This window comes from Antennarius striatus, chromosome 2 (assembly GCF_040054535.1).
Source record: "Antennarius striatus isolate MH-2024 chromosome 2, ASM4005453v1, whole genome shotgun sequence".
Lineage (NCBI taxonomy): Eukaryota > Metazoa > Chordata > Actinopteri > Lophiiformes > Antennariidae > Antennarius > Antennarius striatus.
In genome coordinates, this window is record NC_090777.1 from 20,613,055 (window position 1) to 20,635,886 (window position 22,832).

The 22,832-nt window shown below is 45.2% G+C and overlaps 1 protein-coding gene across 1 annotated transcript in view; it reads right to left on the reverse strand.

Annotated features, from left to right (window-relative positions):
• The window catches only part of kmt2d (lysine (K)-specific methyltransferase 2D), a 29,651-nt gene that overhangs the window by 6,512 nt on the left and 307 nt on the right, over nt 1-22,832 (reverse strand). Inside the window, exons 2-48 of the mRNA XM_068326804.1 lie at nt 20,699-20,781; nt 20,321-20,432; nt 19,999-20,198; nt 19,767-19,876; nt 19,495-19,657; nt 19,165-19,336; nt 18,889-19,003; nt 18,507-18,685; nt 18,125-18,411; nt 17,913-18,002; nt 16,968-17,761; nt 16,721-16,834; nt 16,496-16,609; nt 16,265-16,369; nt 15,997-16,178; nt 15,596-15,760; nt 15,339-15,448; nt 15,183-15,224; nt 14,884-15,072; nt 14,624-14,785; nt 14,420-14,542; nt 14,142-14,263; nt 13,912-14,047; nt 13,723-13,809; nt 13,561-13,638; nt 13,298-13,456; nt 12,770-12,839; nt 12,363-12,601; nt 12,178-12,251; nt 11,703-11,753; nt 10,008-11,600; nt 9,746-9,916; nt 9,346-9,467; nt 6,563-8,340; nt 6,357-6,480; nt 5,934-6,015; nt 5,779-5,845; nt 5,453-5,685; nt 2,421-5,366; nt 2,180-2,329; nt 1,494-1,658; nt 1,235-1,382; nt 1,081-1,150; nt 825-997; nt 607-731; nt 386-521; nt 70-191 (exon numbers count right to left, since the gene is read on the reverse strand). Coding sequence (XP_068182905.1) covers nt 70-191; nt 386-521; nt 607-731; nt 825-997; nt 1,081-1,150; nt 1,235-1,382; nt 1,494-1,658; nt 2,180-2,329; nt 2,421-5,366; nt 5,453-5,685; nt 5,779-5,845; nt 5,934-6,015; nt 6,357-6,480; nt 6,563-8,340; nt 9,346-9,467; nt 9,746-9,916; nt 10,008-11,600; nt 11,703-11,753; nt 12,178-12,251; nt 12,363-12,601; nt 12,770-12,839; nt 13,298-13,456; nt 13,561-13,638; nt 13,723-13,809; nt 13,912-14,047; nt 14,142-14,263; nt 14,420-14,542; nt 14,624-14,785; nt 14,884-15,072; nt 15,183-15,224; nt 15,339-15,448; nt 15,596-15,760; nt 15,997-16,178; nt 16,265-16,369; nt 16,496-16,609; nt 16,721-16,834; nt 16,968-17,761; nt 17,913-18,002; nt 18,125-18,411; nt 18,507-18,685; nt 18,889-19,003; nt 19,165-19,336; nt 19,495-19,657; nt 19,767-19,876; nt 19,999-20,198; nt 20,321-20,432; nt 20,699-20,747 — 12,798 coding nt within the window. The 5' untranslated portion in view covers nt 20,748-20,781. The remainder of the gene's footprint in view (nt 1-69; nt 192-385; nt 522-606; nt 732-824; nt 998-1,080; nt 1,151-1,234; nt 1,383-1,493; nt 1,659-2,179; nt 2,330-2,420; nt 5,367-5,452; nt 5,686-5,778; nt 5,846-5,933; nt 6,016-6,356; nt 6,481-6,562; nt 8,341-9,345; nt 9,468-9,745; nt 9,917-10,007; nt 11,601-11,702; nt 11,754-12,177; nt 12,252-12,362; nt 12,602-12,769; nt 12,840-13,297; nt 13,457-13,560; nt 13,639-13,722; nt 13,810-13,911; nt 14,048-14,141; nt 14,264-14,419; nt 14,543-14,623; nt 14,786-14,883; nt 15,073-15,182; nt 15,225-15,338; nt 15,449-15,595; nt 15,761-15,996; nt 16,179-16,264; nt 16,370-16,495; nt 16,610-16,720; nt 16,835-16,967; nt 17,762-17,912; nt 18,003-18,124; nt 18,412-18,506; nt 18,686-18,888; nt 19,004-19,164; nt 19,337-19,494; nt 19,658-19,766; nt 19,877-19,998; nt 20,199-20,320; nt 20,433-20,698; nt 20,782-22,832) is intronic.

Sequence of the window (22,832 nt, forward strand, 5' to 3'; positions counted from 1 at the left end):
AGACAAACACACACAGGTCAGACTGACGGCTTTAAGAAGTTCAGTTCTGGTGAGACAGTAAAGACTTACCTGTTTAATAAGTGCAAGAATGTCCACTTGTTTCTTCAAAGTACAGCCTGGTAGAGTCACATCAAATTGTTTTAGCCACTCGTCTTGACTGAGGGAAGCACCATCCTTTGCACACAGCGCCCCTGGAATACAAGACAACAACAGTCTGAATATACAGAGGAATAAACTTCAAATATCTGTTCCCTTCCATGGATATTCATTAAAAAGAAAATGCTTCAGCACAAATGTCACATTCTTTGATCTGACAAAGTGATTAAGTGAACATCCTAACCCATTACAACTGGTTTATAGACTGCACGAGTCTCTAACTGAATACCTGACTGGCCGGGTCCTTTCCCAGGAACATCAACTCCAGGCATCTCTGGGTTTTGGGGCGGGAAAGTGACTTCATAAGAACCTGGCATCCTGATGTTGAGCAGCTGGGCCATGGCCATCATCACGTGGTTTAGTTTCTGGACAAAATGTCAGTCCAACTTGTAATTAATTTTGCAGGAAGATCAGGAACGTTTAAACCGAGTGAGGCAGGATCATGGGTACCTTGGCTGCAGCAGAGGACAGCGTGAACGTAACGGACACCTCGTTGCTTCTGGTCTTGTCCCAATGGTTAGACGTGGACACTGCCTTCCCATCGTTGGCATCAAGTGGTTTGTTTTCTGGGAATGCTATGGGGGAAAAAAAGGTGTAAATTTTAATCTTGTGGGCGGTATTTCAAGACACAAAAATAGATGCAATTGTTAAAACTAAATGAAAACTACCTGGGATGGCAGTTCGAGGTATTAGAGGGATGATGGGGGATATTGCTCTCTCTGTCTCCTCCTCTTTAGGCTCCCGTAGGTGAGGGAAACGTGGCGTCTCCTCTCCCACATTACTCTCGGGGGACGAAGCTGGGATGATACTTTCTGGGGCATCTTCATCGTCACTCTCCATCCTGTTAAAAATACATTTCCGACAATTATAACCACTCAGTCACATATTCTGGTTGACAAACAACTCAGGAGGATTCTCTCATACCGAATGTCCTCATTCTGGTTATGTGGTGGGGTGGGGAGGGCTGCTAGAATGTCAACACTCTTCACCTCCTCTGTAACAGCATGTAAACCCAATGAATACACAGCTGCAGATTTAATACGACATTTTTCTTTGTGCCAAAGTCCAAAGGCTTTACCTATTGGCTCTTTTGCCGTTTCTGCATCTTTCTGACCCTCAGAGAGCTCCTCCCCAGGAGTCACTCCATTGAGCAACTTGTGCTGCACAGAAGGTGGAGGAGTGGGTGGCAGAGAGGATGGAGGTGTGGGCGGGTTGCTGAGGTTACTCTGTAAAGACACAAAATCATAAAACAATTTGTTGTAGAAACAGCCTTCTGTCACAGCTTGTTAAGCTAGCCAAAAAAAAAAAAAAAGAAACAGATTGCAATTTAGTAATACCTTGGTTAGCAATTGAGTGTAATAGTCTGGGATATTGTCCAGCACAGCGTTTCCAAAGGAGCCTTGGAGCTGGGCTTTGCCGTTGGCAGGGCTGCTTCCAAAAGGAGCAAACAGATCCAGACTGGCAGTGATTGACGGCTCCATCAGGGGAAGCAGAGAGAGGCCCTGGGGGGGGGGGGGGCAAATCTCCATTAGTCACAATTACAAAACAAGAACCAGAGACTGCAACATCCCGCGACACCCCTAAACTCACCATTTACCCTGACCTACTTGCATAAGTCAAATATCAAAGCTAGTGCTCTCATGCACTCACCTACTTTCATAGATCAAAGCTGGTGCTTTGATCTATGGTTTTACTCACACTGGCCTTTTCCCTCGTCTTTCTATCTTATCTGGTTCCTGAGTGTACAAAAGATTAAATTTGACCTTGACCTAGTTTTCTCGGGGTCAAGGACATCATCTCATTTTTATCCCATTTGCTGCCTGAGTAATGTGTTTTTGTTTCATCTTTCTATGTGCAACGGTTGCAAAGATATTTGGTGGACATATGAACGGACATACGGACATACGAACACTAACAATTACAATACATCATCGCTTTGGATGTGAAAATGGACTCCTCAGAACATCAATGGTAAAAAAAATAATGAAATTTTTTTTAAAATTACATTTTGCAATCCTCGTACCTGTTTGAGTTGCTTTATCAAGGCCTCTGCACCTTTCCCTACTTCTTCTTTCTTATTCTTCTTCCGTGCGTTTGGCCCCCGGTCTCCAGTGGCCTTGTTGGTACGCTTTGGCTTTTGTACAGGAGCCCTTTTTGTTATCGATTGCAAATCCTGTGAAAGTATTTGCAGGATGAATTAGAACGCACACACACACACAAAAAAATGAGGGTAAAAGAAGTAACAGCACTGAGGAACAGCCTACCTCCATATTGCGGGGAGTCCCTTGGAGCTTTTGTTCCAGCATTGCCAGTTTGGTGTTGATGTGACCGTTGATCTCACTGTGAATGCCTTCAGAAGGCCTCTGCGCGCCGAGCTGAAGGTTCTTGGTTCTGAGGAGTTTCTGAAGTAGCTGCTGTCCGGTCTCAGTCCGGGGGCTTTGAGTCTCAGGGTCTCCGGACACAATCCCAGCATTAATCCCGCCGGTGTTGTTTCCAGATGTAACCATGACTCCTGTCGCTTCGCGCTTTATGGAACCCTGATGAGCTGCTGTCGCACCGTCACACTGAACCTCTCCTGGTTCCTGTTTAATGTTCTGGAGGTTAATCTTACACAGCTCCCCGACTCTAGAACTATGCTGTGCGTGAGCAGCCTGGCTCCCAGCGCCTGCCTGTGACTGTTGTAGAATATTCGTGCTTTTCTGTGGACCGTTAGGGATAACTGACCCAGACTGAGATTTTTCAGTGCCCAATGTCTGAGTTTCTGTTTTCAGTCCCGGAGAATCAAGTGGGCTCTTGGCTCCAGGTGACCTGAGTGGAGATGCCTTTATTTGGCTGTATGGACTCTCCCCTCCAGCCCTACTATCAGCTATGGACGGTGAGGAGACGTGGGATGAATGGGGTGAGGCTGGGTGAGCAGGGTTAACGCCAAAGGGACCTCTTGGAGAGTATGCATGAGATGGAGAGCCCTGCATGCGACCTGCAGAGGCTACCATTAAAGCCTGCTGGTTTTGGTTGGGAGTGGGTGGACACATGACCATAGCTTGATTAAACGTGTGACGCTGCAGATCCCCAGGAGTGTTGCCAGAAGGTTGGCACGGAGATATCGGCTTCGCCAGGCGGCTGCTGTCCACGGGAGAGGGTGGCACTGCTGCCTGATCTCTTGTCATATGTTGAATCATCTCCCCTCCTTGTGTCTGTTGTTGGACCATCATTCCTTGCTGCATCTGAGGAGCCACATTGGGTTGCTGTCCCACAATCCCTGGCTGTTGCTGCACACCTACTGCCCCTTGCTTCCTCATCACCCCACATGGCATCTGCTGGCCTTCCATCCCTGGCATCTGCTGCCCGGCTTGTGGCGCCTGCCCTCCCGGCATGTGAGATCTTAGCTGACCTTGTTGACCTTGAGCCATCGACATCCGCAGCATCTGCCCCTGCTGGAGCTGCCTCTGGGTGATCATGGCCTGGATGTGCTGTATCTGCTGATTTGGCGGAAGGTTACGGAGTTGAGGGTGTTGAGCAATGATAGCCTGAATGTTGATGGGAGTGCGGATCGGTCCAGAGGGAAGTGCTGGCCTCTGTGCGATCATCCCTTGCTGGGCTCTAATCATACCCATCATGCTGTGCTGTTTTTGCTGCTGGGCCAGCAGAGCTTGCTGTTGGCTCATCAAAACGGGCTGTGGCTGGCCGGGATGGTTCTGGCCCAGAATCTGCTGCTGCATGTTGGGATCCTGCGGCTGCTGCATGGCGTTTTGAACCGTTTGCTGATGTTGGGGTTGAGCTAAGAAATCCACTGATTTCCCTTCTTCTTCTACCGTCATCAAACTGGGCTTGTCGACCCTGAGGGAACCTTGCCTCTGGAGTGGGACCTGCTGCTGCTGCTGAAACACAGCAGGTTGTTTGTTTCCGATCAAACCCGTTTGTTGCTCGGGTACAGACTGCGGATTTGACTGCTGCTGCTGGGAAAGATAACCCTGGTTTTGATGCTGTTGCTGCTGCTGTAATTGCTGCCTCCCCAAGTCAGCCTGATGATCATTTGTGGGACCTATTTGGGTCACCTGATTGGGAGTGGATGGTCCACTCTGTTGGGGTGGTGTTCTTGAATCAGGGCTGAGAATCCCACTCTCTTTGGGGCCCGAGATCTGACCTTCTGCAGGGCCCTGCGGCTGCGGCGTGACACTTCCGGTGGACGGTGAGGACCTCATCTGCGGGGTGGAGGGCTGGGAGAGCCCTCCTTGCTCTTGACAGGACTGACTGATCACCTGCGTTGGTTGTCTTTGTTGTGCCATCTGCTGCTGCTGCTGAAGGTGGACCAAATTCTTTGCGACGCTCTGCTGCTGCTGCTGCGATGCCAGCATCCGTTGGGCCAGAATGTTCTGTTGCTGTGGAGTCAATTGGATCTGGGAACCCCTGAGGCCAGGATGACCTGGAGATCCAACCATTCCCTGCTGACCCATCATCACCTGAGGCCTCTGTTGCTGCGATAGCGCAACTTGCTGGTTTCCCATAATCCCCGGCTGGGCTGCCATAATGGCTTGGGCGTGGTTAACGGGCTGTCCACCTGCTACGTTCTGAGGCAGTGAAGCTACGGTCTGAACTCCGACCATTCCTTGTGGAACTTGCACCATGCTGTGCTGATTGGTCTGGTTAGTGGGTATTGCCTGTTGGGTGTTGGCTTGTTGTTGGGCCAGAAGTGGATTCCCCATCATAGCGGGCTGCGGCTGAGCGATTAAGGCAGACTGTTGATTATTTGGGTGTGGCATCGGCTGCTGGCCCATCATCACCTGCTGCTGCTGCTGCTGTTGGAGCTTTGTCATTTGGATCCTATGCTGAAGCTGTCTCTCTTGGAGAATTCTGGGATCTGCACCTTGCATTCCAGGCCCCTGTGGGAAGAATCCTGCTGCAGCCCCAGGAGGCCCCGGGGCCCTCACACCACTGGCACCAAGCTGGGGTTGAGCTCCCCCGATAAAAGGCTGACCCTGGGGCATCCGGACGGGCATCCTGCTTTGGCGGATCATTCCTTGATGCTGTCCTATTCCCGGTGTTCCTTGTTGGCCCATCACGATTTGGCCGGGCATCTTGGGAAACATGTGTGGGCCGCCCCCCTGGGAAGAATGGCCCGGAGTAAGAAGACCCGAACCTTGCTGATGCTGCTGCTGTTTGCTTCTGTACTCTGCAATGAGATTGGTGTGTTCCTTCTGCTGCTTGCGCACCTATAAACAGAATGATTGTGAAGAAATGTGAATTACATCAGATGGAAAAGTTAGAAAAATAAAACGAAACAGGAAAACACACAGACCTGGTCAAGCTGCTTCTGAATTTTGCTCTGCTCTTCTGTAACCAGCTTCAGCTTCTCTGCGTCCGCCTCAGCGAACTCCCTGCCAGCTTTCTTAGCCGTGCGTTGCTTCGCACATAAAGCCTTGCGTGATTTGCGGTGAACTCCAATCTGTTCCTCCAAAAATTTCAACTGCATTTGAAGTAACTGCTGCGTGTGCAGAAGCCATTCCTCGTACTGATGCTGTTCTGCATCATCTGTAACAAAAAAAAAAAGGATGATTTAATACATCCTTTAAAGAGTATGGAGACAGAAATATACCTCCAAAAGACAGCATTTGTAGAACATACTGATGATTCCTTGCACAAACTGAGGAGGGTTGGGCCTTGACTGGGTTGGATCACTTGCTTCTCCCTCCTAAAGACAAAAAATATAGCATTCCAAACAAGTCTAGATATACAAAACACAAGTAAATCAGTTACTTTAGAAAAGCAGTGTTCACTACCTTCGGAGGTCCAGACGCAAGCTGACTGGAATCTGATCCTGGGGCAGAGGCCAGCCTCTGAGCAAGCAGAGAAACCTGTTGCCTGAAGAGAAAGTAAAACATAAAACATTGAACTATAATATAACTGCACTGAACTGAAAATGGTCCTAAAAGCTATGCTGTTTCCAAAGCATTGCGCCATTTCCACACTTGACTTCCCAGATAGTTTAATCAGCTCCTCAAAATGCTACCCCTTTCGAAAAATATAGTTAAATCTTTTAAGAACAGACAGAAAGCTGCAACCAAACAGACAAATAGGGATAAAAACATAACCTCCTTAGAAGCAGTAAAAATAGTTCCAATATTTGTTTAGAATTTCTCTTACTCATACATAAACTGATTGTGACAATCTATTTTGAATTTATTCACCCCCCACAATAGTACCTGTTAATGCCAGAAGGAGCAACCATTGGGTCCTGTGTCAACACTCTTTTGATACCCTTTAGTGCCATTATCTTTGCCTTAGCGATAGGATCCATGATGTCATCTGTTGCAAATTTGTCTAAATCTAAAACAAACAAACAAAACCTGATATTAGTCCATTAAAAGGACACAATTACATACCAATATTGAAAAGCCAACGCACTGACCTTTATCTGGAAAGAAATTGTTTGCCAGTGGTGACTGTTTAACCCCCGGCTGCGGCTGCTGTTGATGACTGAGACTTGTGTGGATTCCAGGCTGTCCCATCCTCATCATAGCTTGCTGCTGGGCCATGTTCATGTGAGGAGGAGGTGGCATTCCAGTTCCCATAAGTCTTTGCTGCTGCTGCTGTTGCAATATGTGTGGAGCACGAGGCACAATCCCCGGCTGAGCCATCATGGCTTGGGCTGGTGGACGATGGTGATGTGGAAGCATCAGCTGTCCAGACGCTTGTGGGTTTGGTTGTTGACTTGAGAGACCAGGAAAGTGTGACACCATCCCTCCCTGGTGGAGGGAACCCAGCTGTAACTGCTGCTGCTGCTGCTGTTGTTGCTTCTGTTGCTCTTTCTTCTCATGCTCCAACAGGTCTTGTATCAGAAGAGGCAGTTCACCGTCTAAAGAACTCTCTACCTTTGCTAAATCTACAGCGGGGGAGTGTTGTCCGCCTACATCAGGCAGCTCCAGTGAATCATCAACAATATTTGCATCTGGGGCAGCTGGGGGAAAAGAAAGTGGATCCGTTTGGCCTGGCAGGGGGTATTGGTGTCCCCCCAAACGAACAGAACTGAGTGAAGCTGCCTTGTTTTCTGGCTGCGCCGGCTTGGTTGATGCCGTGGTCCCACCGAGGAGCATCGATACAGCCTCTCCTATTTCATCCTTCACCACAGTCTGTCCACACTGCAGCTGAGACGTCTCCTCTGTTTTGATCTTGAAAGAATCAGCAGTCTTTACGGTAGGTTTGGCAGAAGATCCCCCAGGTGTGGAGGGGGCTATTGTGGCCGACTTGTACCCCGGTTCCACCTTGAGTTTCTCTTCCACTTTAACGAGCACAGATCCAGATGAAGATGACGGTGCTTCGCTTTCCGCCTCAACCAACCGCAGCTGGTCTGAGAAGACGTCTTTAGGGTCTCCTTGGTCCAGCTCAGGGTCGGTGTAAGCCAACAGGTCAAACTCATCGCTGTTAAGCAGGTCATCTAGATGTGGATCGTTGGTTTCAAGGTTGTCCAAGTTGCCCAAGTCATCATCTCCTTTGTCAGGATCCAAGTCTAGAGCCAAATCATCCTCATCGACACCTCCATCACCTGGGGCATCCCCAAGAGCCTCCAGGTCAGACTCTGGCAGATCCTCACTGTTTTCTACTGCTGCAGGCTGTGGCGGCATGACATTTTGTTGTGAAACGTGATGCTGCTCACCGCCAGCGAGGTTTGGAGTGGAACTGGTCGCCTCAGGTCGAATATGGGGCTGTTGTGACAAAGGCCCTGTGGACTGCTGAGGGATCCCAACCGCGAGTCCGCTCTGCTGTAACCCCAGCTGTGAGGCATCTGCTTGAAGACCACCAGGTTGAGCTATGGGATGCTGGACATCACAGGCTGCTGCCATCTCCTGCTGTGGGACAAAGAGACGTGGTCGAGGCTGGGGTCCACGAGGCATGAACTGGGGGCGTAGAGGTAGTCTCTGTGAGTTGTGTCTCAACTCAATGAATTGTGGTGGGGGTCCTTGGCCCATTGCCTGCATGGTCTCTCCTCCATGTCCTGGTGTCATGGAGTTAGGGCTAACCATGCCTTCTGTACCCTGGATGTTCACCGCAGGGTTAAGGTTGTGCCTTAGTCCCATCGCTTCCATGGCGGGCTGGGGGAACCTCCTTGAGCCTTGTGCTTGACTCTGCCACTGAGGTGGGAATGGTGGACGTGCAAACATGCCCTGAGGTCTGGGAGGCCCTGGTGGCCTAAAAATAAAAACAAAAGAGAACACATGCTTCCATTTTAACATTTTATAGTACTACAGATTTAAAGATGTACAGTATTTCCCACACTATAAGGCATACCTAAATGCCTATAATTTTCTCATAAACGTACAGTGCCTTATAATCCAATGCACCTTATATAATGAAATAAATTATAAAATAAACAGTTCATTAAAGGTGCACCTTATAGTGTAGAAAACACTAATGAATGCGACTCATGAGGGGAGATGAACAATTTTTGATCTTTATATTAAACTCAATATTATATAACAATATTAATATGCAATCAGTTTCAGTGACATTACTTGTTAACAACATATGCGTCTACAGACACAGCATCACTGTAACTAAACAAATGTCAAAATAATACCAATAGAGCTTATTTATATAGCACTTTTCCTAAATATCATCTTCAAAATACTTTATATTGTAAATACAGAATAAAACTGCAGTAAATTTAGGCAGTCAGAAGAATAAAAACTTAAGTAAAACGGATTAAAATGGAATAGCTCCCCTCTCAACAACAACTGTAAATAGATTTGTAAAGAAAAATAATAAAAGGACATGAATAAAATAAAATGGAGTACAGGAGTGAATAAAAGGCATTTTAAACAGGTAGATTTTTAGAAGTGCATTGAAAGAATTTACTCATCCAATCAGCCTCATTCCCTCAGGCTGGACATTCTAGAATTGAGGAGTCATATAGCCGTTTATTCTGAGCCTGAACTCAGGGATAGTCAGAAGAGCTCTGTCCAGTGATGAGAGGCCATACAGGAGCAACAACTCAAGTCTATAACTCATAGATAAACCATGGAGTGCTTTAAACGTGGGGGAAAAAAAAGAGTCTTAATTAAATAGTAAACACCGAAGAAAACCTAAAACAGGGCTGATGTGATCTTACATTTATGTTACGATTATTAAAATAGAAGGGGACCAACATCTTATTATCTAACAGCAAACATGAATATACTTTGATGAGGAACTTACCTTAGTGCACTGGGATCCATGACAGCAGGAGTTCCCATTGATGGTGGGCGAACGAGCTTGGTCTCCATGTCTCCAGCGGCTACAGAAGCTGGAGTTCCAGCAGCAGTAACAGCTACACGATCCTAAAGTACGTTAACACAAAAAAAAAGGGTAAGTGAATTCTTCCTTTTCTCTTTGATAAAGACTTTATTTTGCATCTGAGGTTGTGGCTGAGGGGCGCTACTCAGAACATCAGTGGTTGAAGCAAGATTATGAGCCTCACATTGCTCAATGGCTGTTGTGTTGATGTGTGAGTGATTGCATGAATGTGTTTAACACTCAACACAGAGGGCATTCTTTATTCATTTATTCATTCTCAGGTCTGGTATTTTACGTCAGCAGCATCGGGCTCAGCGTGTACCTGTGGGTATGGCGGTGGTGCTCTGTGGGCCTTGTCATGTTGAAAGGCCCCCATCTCTCCTGCAGACCAGCCAGGGGACGCACCTCCAGCAGCAGCAGCAGCCTCCTTCTCTTGCCGAATGGAATTTCTCTGCATCTGTTGTCTGATCAGGAATTCCCTCAGTCTCTGACGCTAAAATAAACAAAAAAAGAAAAAAGAAACGCTGATTAACAAAAGCCAAGGAGACGCACAGAATGATCTTTATTGACGAACAGTTAAGTACCTGTCGGTGCTTCTCCAGCTCAGGGGGACTGAGGCCTACTAATGCAGGATCCTGTACTGCTGAAATGTCAGGAATTTCTTGAGTGCCTGGCAAGGCTGCTTGAGGATTCGAATCCGGAGGACGGATAACTGCTTGTTCTTGAGCTCCAGAACGAGGTGGAACTCTGGAGGTGAAATTTTCAGCCGCAATGCTCTGCTGAGTTTGTGGCTGACCCTGCTGTTGGTTCAGCTGGAAGCCTCCTGCGGTGGGGCTGCGGTTAAAACTGGAAGGTGCTGACAGATTCCCAGAGAGCGGATCCACGACTGAACTGTTGTTGGGATGGGGTGGGGGTGGTTGGTTAGGTTGCGGTGAGCCTTTGTAGCTCGCAGTTCCCTCTGATGTTGGACGAGGGGGTTTGTGAATTGTAGCAAACGGGTCTCTAGATTGTGGCCTTGAGGGTGGCTGAGAACAAGGATCTGGGGATTGGAAACGAGGAGTAGCAGGAGAAAGAACAGAGTAAGCATCGTTGGACAGGCCACCAGGAGTGTGGGGCGACTGGGAGCTGCCCTGTGACTGTGGGCTGGAGGGAACTCTTGGACAAAGTTCCTGTTGGCCTACAGGGTGTCTCTGGGACCCGTGAGAACAGTTGTCCCCAGACTGCGTTCTAGGAGTCAGCTGTGGCTGACAGTGAGGGTCAGAGAAAGGGTGGGAGGGAGAATGCCTGTAGCCTTCAGACGGGTGGTTCGGGGATGCTCCAGGATGAAGGGCAACACCCTCCCCTTGGTGCATCCTTGGAGTCAAAGGTGCCTTGAATAAACCATCTCCAGACTCCAGCATTCCAGTGGGGGAGCCGGTGGATAGGTCGGGCCTTCCGACTGTGGAAGAGCGTGGAGACGCGACACTCCTATCAGTCCGGTACTGCCCTGCGCTCACTGGTGAGGAAGCCACCGCCGAGGGCGACGGAGAGCCGTATTCTGAACGTCCCATCCCTTGCTGGTTTCTGAAAGGGTCTCCATAATGGGTATTATGGGGTGGTGTGAAGATGGGCGACTCCCCGAGTCCAGCACCTCTGGAGTGAGGACTTTCTGGAGGTCCTAAGGACTCCTGAGAGCCTTGCTGTGAATGTGGGAGATGAGCTTGCTGTTGCTGCAGCTGTGATCTGAAGTATGGATCGACCTGCTGTGCCCGTCTGGGGGTTCCAGGAGTTCCTGGTTGCATGTCAAAGGGGCCAAGACTGGCTGGCCGTCCCTGAGGAGGACCCTGTGGGCCGGAAGCAGAATAACCTGAGGAAGAGACCTGTATGTGGCTGGCCCCGCCATGAGAAAAAGGTGTGTTTGGGTGGGAGTAAGACTGAGGTGACTGAGGAGGAAACTTGGCCAAAGGGTCAGTGCGGATTTCAGCTGACCCTGGAGTCTTTACAGGTCCGTCTGAGAAAAAGACGGAGGATGATCCTGAATCTGGAGGGAAGGGGAAGGGGCTTCCTGCAGAGCTAGGCTGGGAAGAGACTGATGTGGCTCCTGAAGGCGGAGGGATCTGGAGATGTAAACTTGGCCGTTCTGTCTTCACACGACCCGGCTCCGTCTTGACCGGCCTGCACACCTGACTCTCTGCCTGCTGTGGGAAAAAAAAAGAATGGAAAACTTAAACAATTTGAACTCCAAATGATGAGAGCCTTTCATTAACCTTTACAAAAAGAACACTAATGAGTTAACAAACCCTCTGTGCCTTGTTGATCCTCTGAGCTGCTCGGTTATCTTTGGCCTTTTGCTAAAAAAAAATAAAAAATGAAATGTTTAGACGTGGATATTAAAGAATTTAAAACTATACTTTATGGTATGCACACTTCACAATATGGATTCTTCTGAGCCAGAACAGACAACCGATTTGCAATATGAAAATGACAAACGTCCTATTTCACTGAAATAGGACAATCCCAGTGTCGGATTTCTCAATGAGGTTTTAATGACCAATAATCACTGGACATTTAAATCTGAACGACAACTTCCTGTATTCACGTTTTTACTTATTTTTCCCTTGAAATTCTCTGCATGGAAGTGAGGGTACCATTTGGTAGAAGAGAGTATATAATCAAATACAGAAAAACTAAAAAAACAACAACATGGCACTACTGACTAAATTTCAACTGTGGGGGCAAAATGTTAAATATAAATCAACTGAAAAAAAAACCTACCAGATATGGAACCTTGTCAGCAGCTGACACCTTCCTCCAGATTTTCATGATTTGCTTACAGCGACTAGCCCAATCTGTGACCAAGAAAATGTTAAACATCTGCTCAATATCTAATAATAACTTCATTTAATAACCTTTATTTAAAAAAACAAGATGTATATGTTCGTGTTGCTTTTCCCACTAACCTGGGTAGTCCTTCTTGAGAGTAGGAAAGTTTGTGTTGGCATAGAGAACAGGGGAAATGGTGGACAATTCTCCCAGCTCCTCATCTTTCTCCCAGCGTTGGAGGCTGCGCTGGTTGTAGGAGAGCCCATCACCCTCTGCCTCAGTGGGAGTCGGTGGGGAGGAAGGGGTTGCTGGCGTTGAGGGAGTTGCCCAAGGGCTCTCCTCGCCCCCGTCTGGACTGAACAATCCTCCTCGGTCCCTGTACATTAAATCAAGAGCGCTTCAATGCAAAAATTCATTTTAAAGTGGGAAAAACTAGCTTCGTTTCAGCATTAAAACTGTCAGCTACAATATAAATTGGTGCACAAATATGCAACAAAAATTTTTGGATAAGAAAATGCAGAAGAAAATCTGGTATAGGTCCTACCGCATTTCAAAAAAAGGCGACTGAGAAAGCCCAGGAAAGGGGTCCATCATTCCAGCAGAGGGCAGAGACCCTGAAAGACATTTTCCATGACTAAATAGAACTAAATTTGAAACATCTGAACTTGAGAATGTCACAGTTGGTTGTGGAAGTGCTGGTGTGTGGCAGGGAAAGGGGCCAAGCTTGTGGGTGGAGCCACGGCTCCACACCTGTTACTGATCGTCACACCTGAACTTGTTTTGGGCCAATGACCCTGAGGCTTTTTAAGCCTCGCTCAATGAGAGCTAGGTGCTGGTGCATTGCTCATGTTTGGTTCTGGTAGTCTTTCCTGATTTTGAGTTTCTTGTCTGTCTGGAGAATTTCTGAGTTTGTTAATAAATCATGGATGACAGTTTTGCCTTTGGTGTCCTGCATTTGGGTTCATACCCCGACATACGTGACAGAGAATTTCTTTTGTGAGACAAAACAAACATGGTTTTGACTTCTGAGAGGTAATGATATGATCATCTGCAAGTATCCAACTGTACACACCTGAAAGGAGAGCTCTCTGTGGCACAGTGCTATGACTGAGTTCTCCCTTACTGCCCTCTAAGATGGGCTTCATGCCACCCAAAGGGGAACCGTCTGACACCCCCAAAACCTTCCTGAAGAACTGCTCTGAGTCCTGACTCTCCAACCCCTGTGGAAGACCTGTGACACAGACATCATCATGTGAGACATGATGCTAATCTCACACACTGAATGTTTAAATGAAAAAAAAAGAGTGAGTGGTCTATATTAAAAACAGCATCCACCTTCACTTTTTTCTGCTTTAGGGTCATTAGGATCAGTTGAAGTCTGGTCTTTGAGTGATGAGGACGGTGCAGGAGTCCCTAAAAATTTGGAATTTTGAACAAAATTGCAATTACCTTCAGACCATAGCAATACACCAATACCATGACCGCAGAGACACCTACCTGCACCTTCTCCCTGAGCCTGAGGTTCCTCACCCCGTTCTTGTTTGAGAGGAAAATTTTCTTTCAACATATGATCCTTGGCATCAGCTATTAAGAGAAATATGAATGTAACACACCATGTGCTCGCACCCTTTGTCCCAAAATAACTTGTGAGCTTTCATGCGTCATTGATAAAGTCATTGTTCTTACTCTCTGGGGCAGCAGGTTTAGGTCCCGATGATGCTGGAAATGAAGGTCGTGAAAGGCATGTGCCTGGCTTCTGTCCTGGTGATATCATCACAGCTTTCTTGCTCAAGTCTATTAGAGTCTTCCCAAAAAAAGCCTCCTGCAGTGAATCACAAAAATATGAGATATTGACATAGACCGGATAACACACATTCATAAATGTTTAAAAAGTGAGACGTAGAGAGGAAACAAACCTGGAGATAAGCTGGAAACATGTCCTCAAGTTTACTCTTCTTACGGCCCCGACGTTTCTTAGCCTGCTCCTCACCCTCTACTGGTTTAGGGTCCATGATGTTATCCGTGTCAGGGTGGGGTCCTATGTATACACACACACAAACACAATTAAGGTTCACATACTTACAATATCCACAAAAAATTGCCACTGCTTTGGTGGCCTCTCCAATGATTCTACCTTTTCAGTCCCATTGCATCAAAATAAAAGACAGCTCAAATGGAAAAAAAATGGCCTTACCTTCATCAATAGTTCTTTCTATTGGCTGTCCATCTAATGTAGTCTCTCCAGCCAATTGGGCAAAAAACTCTTTCTTCAGTCGTGTATGACACTTTCTTTGTCGAACCATGAAGCCTCCGATTCCTAGTAAGATTAAAACATTTGTAGATATCACATCTATGTGTTAATGTTAAAAACCGGTTTGTAAAATTCAAGCAGACTTACCAGGTCTGTAAGGTTTACGCTTTCTTTTTTTGGAATCTTCTGTCTCCTCGGCGCTACCTTTGAGACCTTCACAGTCAGCCATGCCTTCAGTTCCCTCTGCGCCTGCATCCCTCTCAGGGCTCCCTGTGTTATCCATCTTAGGTTCACAATCCATGGGCTCCCCTAAAGATTCACAAAAATATGTACAAAATGCATTAAATGGAACCAAATACACCTAAAATTGGCTCATATTGTATTGGATAAGCCAAAGGTGTATCAACCTTTTCCCTCCTCTCCATCAACATCGCCCTCCCTAAGATCCATTCCGTCAGGACCTCCTTCACAACACAGAGTTCCAAGACGTGAGCGGCGTTGCCGTCTCTTGTGCAGAGGAGACATGGAGATGCTGCGAAGTAGGGTCATGCCCGACTCGGTCAACCACACACCCTCCAACCGGTAGAACTGGGGTTCTGTTAAATGACATTTGCAAATCTATTTAACTTCATGCAACACAATTTTAAGATGATTATACACAAAATATGTTCATGCTAACAAATGTTGATAAATAAACTCCACTAACCTGGCTCTTTGATCTTTATTGAAGCCATAATGGCCGACTCTACTACGTTGACCAATGAGAAAGATCAGATAAAGAAAACAAAAGACATCAGTTCAAAAAAAATATCAAATGAATCACAGAAATCATTCTATGCCTTTAGTGAGCTCAATGACTTACCCACAGGTTTTGGAACAAATGGAGTGCAAGATGTGCAGGCAAAGCCTTCGTCAGATGCTTGTTCCACCTCATCCTCTGTGTATAGGCTCTCACAGACAGCATGAACCCATCTGCACATGGAAATTTATAGTTAGACAAACTATTTTTTATCACAAATCACTTTGCAATCAAATTTATTATGCTATTATTAATGACACAAAGTATTTAAATAATCCATTCCCTGGTGTCTGCAAGTAGTTCTAAAGCGCTGCACCCACCGATCACAGTACTGACACTGCAGCAGCAGCTCCTCCTCCATGAAGTTCTCTTTGCACACTGGACAAGTGACGAGACTGGCACAGGGGCCACAGTGAGTGTAGTTATTTTGCCACTCACAGTGGAAACCTGGTGAGCCGGAGCCACACTGCACACAGCACACACACCTGCAAAAAGTGTAATATAAAACATTAGGAAAAAATACAGAGAAATATGAGAGCAATAAAACAATTCTTCATTTGCTGCATAACCAGGAAACGTTGAAGTGGGCCTCTCATTTGTGATTACAGGACTATGACATGAGTGTTTTCCATAGCATGCAAATCCACACGTGTTCATTTACATATGACCCCATTCAAACCGACAAGGCTGAACAAACCATTACACTCTTCATTTTCATTACCATTTGCACTTCCAGCCCCCCTTTGGAACATTGTGCAGGGGTGGGTCCAAGCAGTAAGTGTGATAGCTGACATCACAGTCGTCACACAGCAGCAAACGAGACGGGTCCGAGGCCTTTCCGCACACCTCGCATACAATACATTCCAGACAGCGCCAACCCTTACGGAGCATCGTCTTGGTGATCTGAAGATGATATTAGGTTTATTCGATCTGGATAAACACAATTTTGCGACAGTAAAAAAAGATCTAAAACAAAATTGTATCCTTACTTTGCTGTTGACACAGTAAGGATGGTAACACTGGGCACATTGAGCACAAGCCAACAACTGCCCTTCTGCACCCTTTCCAAAACTGCCACACACTACGCACATATCCTAAAACCAATGAGAGAAGGTGAGAAAGTAAAATATGAGAGGAAACGTCTGCTTGAATTGCGTTTGAATAGTCTGACTGTATTTCTTGAGAAACCAAATACTTCACGGTAAATACAATAGCTGTACCTGGAGCAGGACAAATTTATCCGTGTTTGAGAAAAGAACTACTGTGTTCTGCATAGTGTCGTCTTCCTCATCTTCTTCCTCCTTAGTTATTCCAGTGTCTGAGGTCATACTAAGCTGTGGAAAAAGGGAATTTATTAAATGGTTATTAAAACATGTCATTAAAGGACAAATAGTGATTGTGACCACATTAGAAATATCTTAATGGTATGTAAAATCAGAGCTTACCAAGAAGGCATCAATGCAGGAAGCCATGGCTTTTAGGCGTGACCTCCCACCTCGCCCTCTTCCTCCCCCTCCCCCACGAGGTCGACGCTTCCCAGGAAAACTATTGCTTCGCCCCTACAATCAGAAAAAAGCCTTACAATTACAATCATTTCACGTTATGAGAACATGACAACGGCACATTAAGATACATCTCAAGCAGTTGAAAATAAATTGCTTCCTTGGATCGACTTATTCGTGGTGACGTCACCTGTTTGATCCGTGAGCGACCTGGGGACCCTCTGCGTTTTACTTTCTCTCTGTCACTTCTGAGGGGTTCGAAGGGAAGCGAGTCATCTGTCTCTGTGAGCAGGTTGTCTGTGAGAGAGCGGCCAGCGGCTACTAAGTCCAGTTCCATGGAGAGCTGAGGATCGGCTTCTCCTGGAGAGCCCATAAAGCCGCTGCTGCTCTCGTCACCATGGCTCATATTGGACATCTCATCCAGGAGCAATTCCGGTTTAATTTCCTGCTCCTGCATTTCCTGCTTTATGTCGACTATGTGCTCTTCTTCTTTCAATGGCTCTTCATCCTCTTCCTCCTCATCTTCTTCAGAGTGAGGCAATAACCTCCCCTCCATGTCCTCGGCGGAGGGGGCCTCTTGTGTGTCTATTGATAAAGAATGAGGAAGGGGAGAATGACAGTCCTGGCATGGACTTTTCTGTTCATTATCCATGGATAAATGCTCCGTTGTGTCAACACAGGGAGGAGGCGATGATAACTTTGGTGGAACTTTATTGAATGGTTTGGTGATTGGCATGCCATAAGAGTCACTGGTTAATAACTTTGCCGACACTTCTTGTTCCAGTGAAGAAGTGATCTCCTTCTCGTCTTTGTCCACGTTGTTATTTTCAGGACACTGCGGTGACATTGGTGGTTCTAGTTTGGAGTTGTTAGACTTTTTGTCCGCCACGGGGTCCTGGGAGAGGGTGGCATGGTTCACCTGGCTGGCAGCTTTCTCTTCATGAGCCGGCAGACAAGAAGGCCCCTGTTCTGTTGTTGTACCATCTAAGTTTGAAATTAAGGAATGCGTGATTATTAGGGTGAAGGTTCACAAATAATTACCATCATTGTTAGTTATTGCAGACCATTATACAAATAATAAAGCACAACTTTGTGTTCCGCCTCAAATATGTATGTAAACATCTTCTGTGTTTACCTGTCGACTCAAGTGGAGCAGCAGGCACCTCGAAAGTATATATTAACCTCTCTCCAATGTCTGTTGTCTCAACAGCAGCAGACTCCTCCCCTGTATACAAAATAAATTAACTTAGAATTATCTTGGAAAAAAACAAGTTACATTCTTTTTCTACTCAAAACTCATGTGGTATATTTTGTCAGCTTGCGTCAGGCTATCTAAATAAGGCTCACCCAATTCCATGGGGGTTTCTTTGTCAGACGTGCCATCAACCTGACCTGCACACCTCTGTCCTGGTGTCACCACTGACAGGTCTGTGCACTCTTCAGTCACCATGTCGGCATCAGTTTGGATTGTCATCTCCACCAAATCCGTATGTCCTTCAGTCTCTTCTGATACCTCTCTGGTTTCTATACCTGCTGTGTAAGGTTGAGTGACAGGTTGCTGCTCCTTACAAAGCAAGCAAACGCACTTAGGTTCAGGAAGCTCCCCAGGTAAAGCACACTCACTGTGAACCCATCTGAGACAAGACAGAGATGATCAAGAATACCATTACAATATGAACTAGGACAGCTCATTCCAAACGCCAATATTGTGTTCATGTATGAAACTTGCCTTTGGCACAAACTGCAGCACTGCAGAGTGACAGATGGGTTGGCAGCCTCGTTGCAAACACCACACGTAGAGCTGCGATGGCGCTGACAGGCCTCACACACAGCATAGTTGTCAAACCACTGGGCCGAACCTGGCGTTACCAGTCCACGGACACCACACTCCGTACATATACGACACCTCTGATATAACATAGATTATGGGAAGAAATTATTAAAATGTATGGTCACTGAAGAAAATAGAAAAAAAATAGGCTATCTTTAAAATACATGAAAACAAGTTTTGACATGAAGATTTGGCCAAAATGTACATGACTTTGCTTTCACAACAGGTTACTAAAATAAAGGCATCAATCATAAATGGGAAAATGAGAAATGTGACTTACTCTACATTTCCATGGGTCGGAGGGAAGAGAATCCATGGCAGGCTGGAGACAAAAGGTATGGTAGCCCTTATCACAGGCATCACACACCAACATTTTTGAGTCTTCTCCAGGTTGTCTTAGAAAATTAAAAATAAAGACATAAATCTTTGGAAACAGGGAATTACAATCAATTACAACAGGAATATTGTCTTAATATTCTCTCATACACATTTTACTTTTTAATTGGAAGTACATAGTAACACATAGGCATATGTAGACTAACAACTTTGCACATACCTGCATGTCTGGCACACTTTACACTCTGGGCACTGCCATCCTGCCCGCTGGATGGGCGTGGCACCAATCTCCAGACAAGCCGCATGATAATGTTGGCCACAACCCGTACAGAATAGCAAATCTGTGAGCTCCCCTGCTGAGTCACACACTGCACACCAAGCTTCTTCACCTGCTGTGAAGAAAAAAACACAACACAATGACTATTAACCGGAAATAGAAAAAAAAACACACGAGCATTGTTACCTTAGTTCTTCCAAAAACAACATGATGGGAAAAAGTACAAGGCAAGAAGCAAGTAAGTTTTATTTTCCTTCATCAGGATTCTCTTACCCAACTCCTCTGCCTTGTCTATGTGCTCTGGACAGAGGAGGAACAACTGCTTCATGGACTGGAAGGATCCACTTGCTGCAGAGCAGGGGAAGTGGTAAAACCGTGAACAGCCCTCAGCATGGCATCGAATGGTTGCACCCAGCCTTTTGCAGTATTCGCAAAGCTGAAACAAATCATCGATAATAGGTAAGATTTTGTTTTCAAAAAATTATTTTGATCTCTTTATTTCCACTCAGTAGCTCCAAATCTAAATTTACAAGCACTGCACTTACCCGCTGTGTCCCTGAGATAACGGCCTTATCCACATTCTCCAGCTCCTCATTCTCCAATCGCTTCACTCCCTCCGACCAAACCGCACACCAGTGATGAACCCAACAACCCCCTATAAATTATAAAACGTATTTCAAACCAAAAATGTATTTCTACTGTATTTCTAGAAGGTGAAAGCAACGATTAATTTACTGAACATTAATGATATCTAATAATAGAGCATTTTAGTTCAACCTGAGTCGTCAAAGAGCGCTGCCAAACACGGAGAGTCAGAAAATCCAATGGAAGACAAGTCATCATTCCCAGGCTGAGGCAGTGAAGCTGATGGCTTGAGGATCTGCAGCTCAGAAGTTGGCCCTAAATGTCTCAGCTCCCTCTGCCCATGCAGACTCCGCTCCACACAGTTACAAAGCGCACAAGCTCTCTCTCTCTCTCTGTAGAGTAAGAAACAAACTTGATCAAACATAGAAATTCAGTTTTTGTATGAGCAGCTACTAAGGACGAGGACCACTAAAGTGAGCATAATATCATTCATGAATTACATGGGAAAACTTACACAGGTGTGCTGGAAGAGGCTGCAGTAGTACCAGACACATCCTCAGCAGCAGGAAGGGCCTTGGACTCCTCCTTGGAGGAGACAAGCTGCTTTGAAGGGGAATTGTCATCAGCTATGGAAGGAAGAATGAAAAGATGATAAGGTCAATTAACATAATATAGGCCATAAATATTTTGATTAGTTCCACGTCAATTTATTTGCTATGGCAAAACAAACAAAATTCTAGTAAGTACGCCTCTATCATTATCTTGAATAAATTGTGCTATACGCTATTCTCTTAAGCACGTGTTTTTTGATTCTAAGTAACAGAACATTGTGGTATTATTTTAAATGCTGTGACACCAGGTCATGGGGATATTTCTAATGAGAATGCAATACCTGTTGGTTCAGATTCATTCTCTTCGCAGTTTGATTTCTGCTCGTCCATCCCCTGTACTGATCTTGACCTCCTTGACAGAGATCTGAAAATAAAAACATGATCAGACACTTTTTTTTTAAATATTCCACATAAAATCTTTGAGCCTCATATCTGAAAACTATGCTTTTTAACATCACATACATTGTTATTACCACATAACAACAGAGCGGACATCTAACATAACAAATATAATAACTTTGTGTTATAATGCCCCCAACATACTAATTATCCATGAGGTAACATATGTTTGTCATCATAAAAATAATTTAAAAATCCCCATCCAAACGCATTTCTCCCAATACTAAATTTTTAACCACTTCATTATAACTATTCCGTCCTTGCTTTCTATGGTTTATTTAATCTGACAAATGTTCGCACTGACGTGATCGACCTTCTCGTAAACTCATAAAAACAGCGCGAGTGTAGCAGGAGACAGATACCTGGAAAATGCTTTCACAACTAAAGTTTATAATTACCAAGCAATACATAGTCAGAATCGATGAACCAGCTGCCCGAAAAACAACAAAATCATAAAACTAAAACGATGTTTCCTAAATAAAACAACCATAAATCGGGGTACACAAAGAAAACACAACTTCCGTATGTAGAACTTCCTGTTGCAGCAGGAAGGCTTTCGTGCAGAACCGTCGTCGCTCGCATCACAGTTCCGCTATAGGATACACTCTACTAGCAATCATAATGTAAATCAAACAACACAGGGATGGACGACTTCAGTTTTTGATCGACATGACAAACAACAGGAAGTAATACCGTTTAATGCTGAAAGGCCATTGAAAGCCAATTCATTAACACGAGCGGATAAGATTAGTTCCATACGGAATGCAATTAGAATTGTCTCGCCAATATTTATTCTCCTGATTGTTAAAAATAAACAGGATCGCACGTGATGAAATAATATATGTGGGCACTAAATAGGAAACAAGACACTGACGTTGAGATATGATTTATCCATAAGCCTCGATGTGATTTCATCAGTTCCAAAAGAGAAAAAATATATCATCGCCCCATCGAATGCTTTTCCAATTCTAACAGCATTTCTCACACTCACATACAGTATTCGGAAATGGTCATTATTTATTCTAACTGAGGCATTTGAAGGAGAAGACGCCAATGAGGAGGGCGCTTTCTGCTGTTCATAATTCACTGAGACGAAATTCATCATTACTTATTATGAGAAGTAATAATCATTGCATTTGACAGATTCCACTGTATAACGTTATGATCATTTGTCAAAACTATTACTAAGTGTTCTGTCTGCCTGATGAATTAATGTAATAACATTAGCATAATGCCACAACCAATACCGCAGATATTAAATTCAAAATACCCCCACTGTTAATCAAAAGTTACACCGTAAACAGCATTGCATTAAAACGCTGTCGATCAAATCGCATCAAAAGCTGTCAGCGGTAGAAAGTGACAGAGTTGACAAACGCATTTCTCTGACGCTACATCTTCCTAACAAGCCTATTTGGTGGCATCAACACTGGCAGCGAAGTCTCGTCTCGACAACAAAGTAGCGTCAAATCCAAATCATACCAAACCTGATATATTGAAACAAATAAAACTGCCGATTAGATTTGCTTTGTCTGTAAAATCAAGTTGGAAATGTTCAGAACAAAAGTGATGACATGAAGGTTTTAAGTGATCGTATTCACATTCTGGCTAGCTGAGTTATCATGAAAAGTGTTAACGTAACACATTAAACCCCCACAGTGAATATGTTTTCTCATAATTTGTAATTTTAGTCGGCATCGATATTGTTTGTGGCAGAGATAAAGTTAAAGCTATTTTATGGTTAGATAAATGCGGCGCTAAGCACTATTCCTCAATGTAAACACCGACTTCAAAGGGTTCGTTTACGTCCAGCAAATAGCCTCTTACATTCACTAACGAAAGGCTGATACGGAAAAGCTACTAAATACCAATGGTGGCGTAGCATCAAAGTGTCCAGGGGAGGAATATCAACGCGAGGTTTTCACAATCTTATTCACAGGCACTTGCAGTTCTACAATTCTCAAGTAGCTATTCTGCGAATCACACCTTAGACGCCGCCAACTTAGAGCATATTTC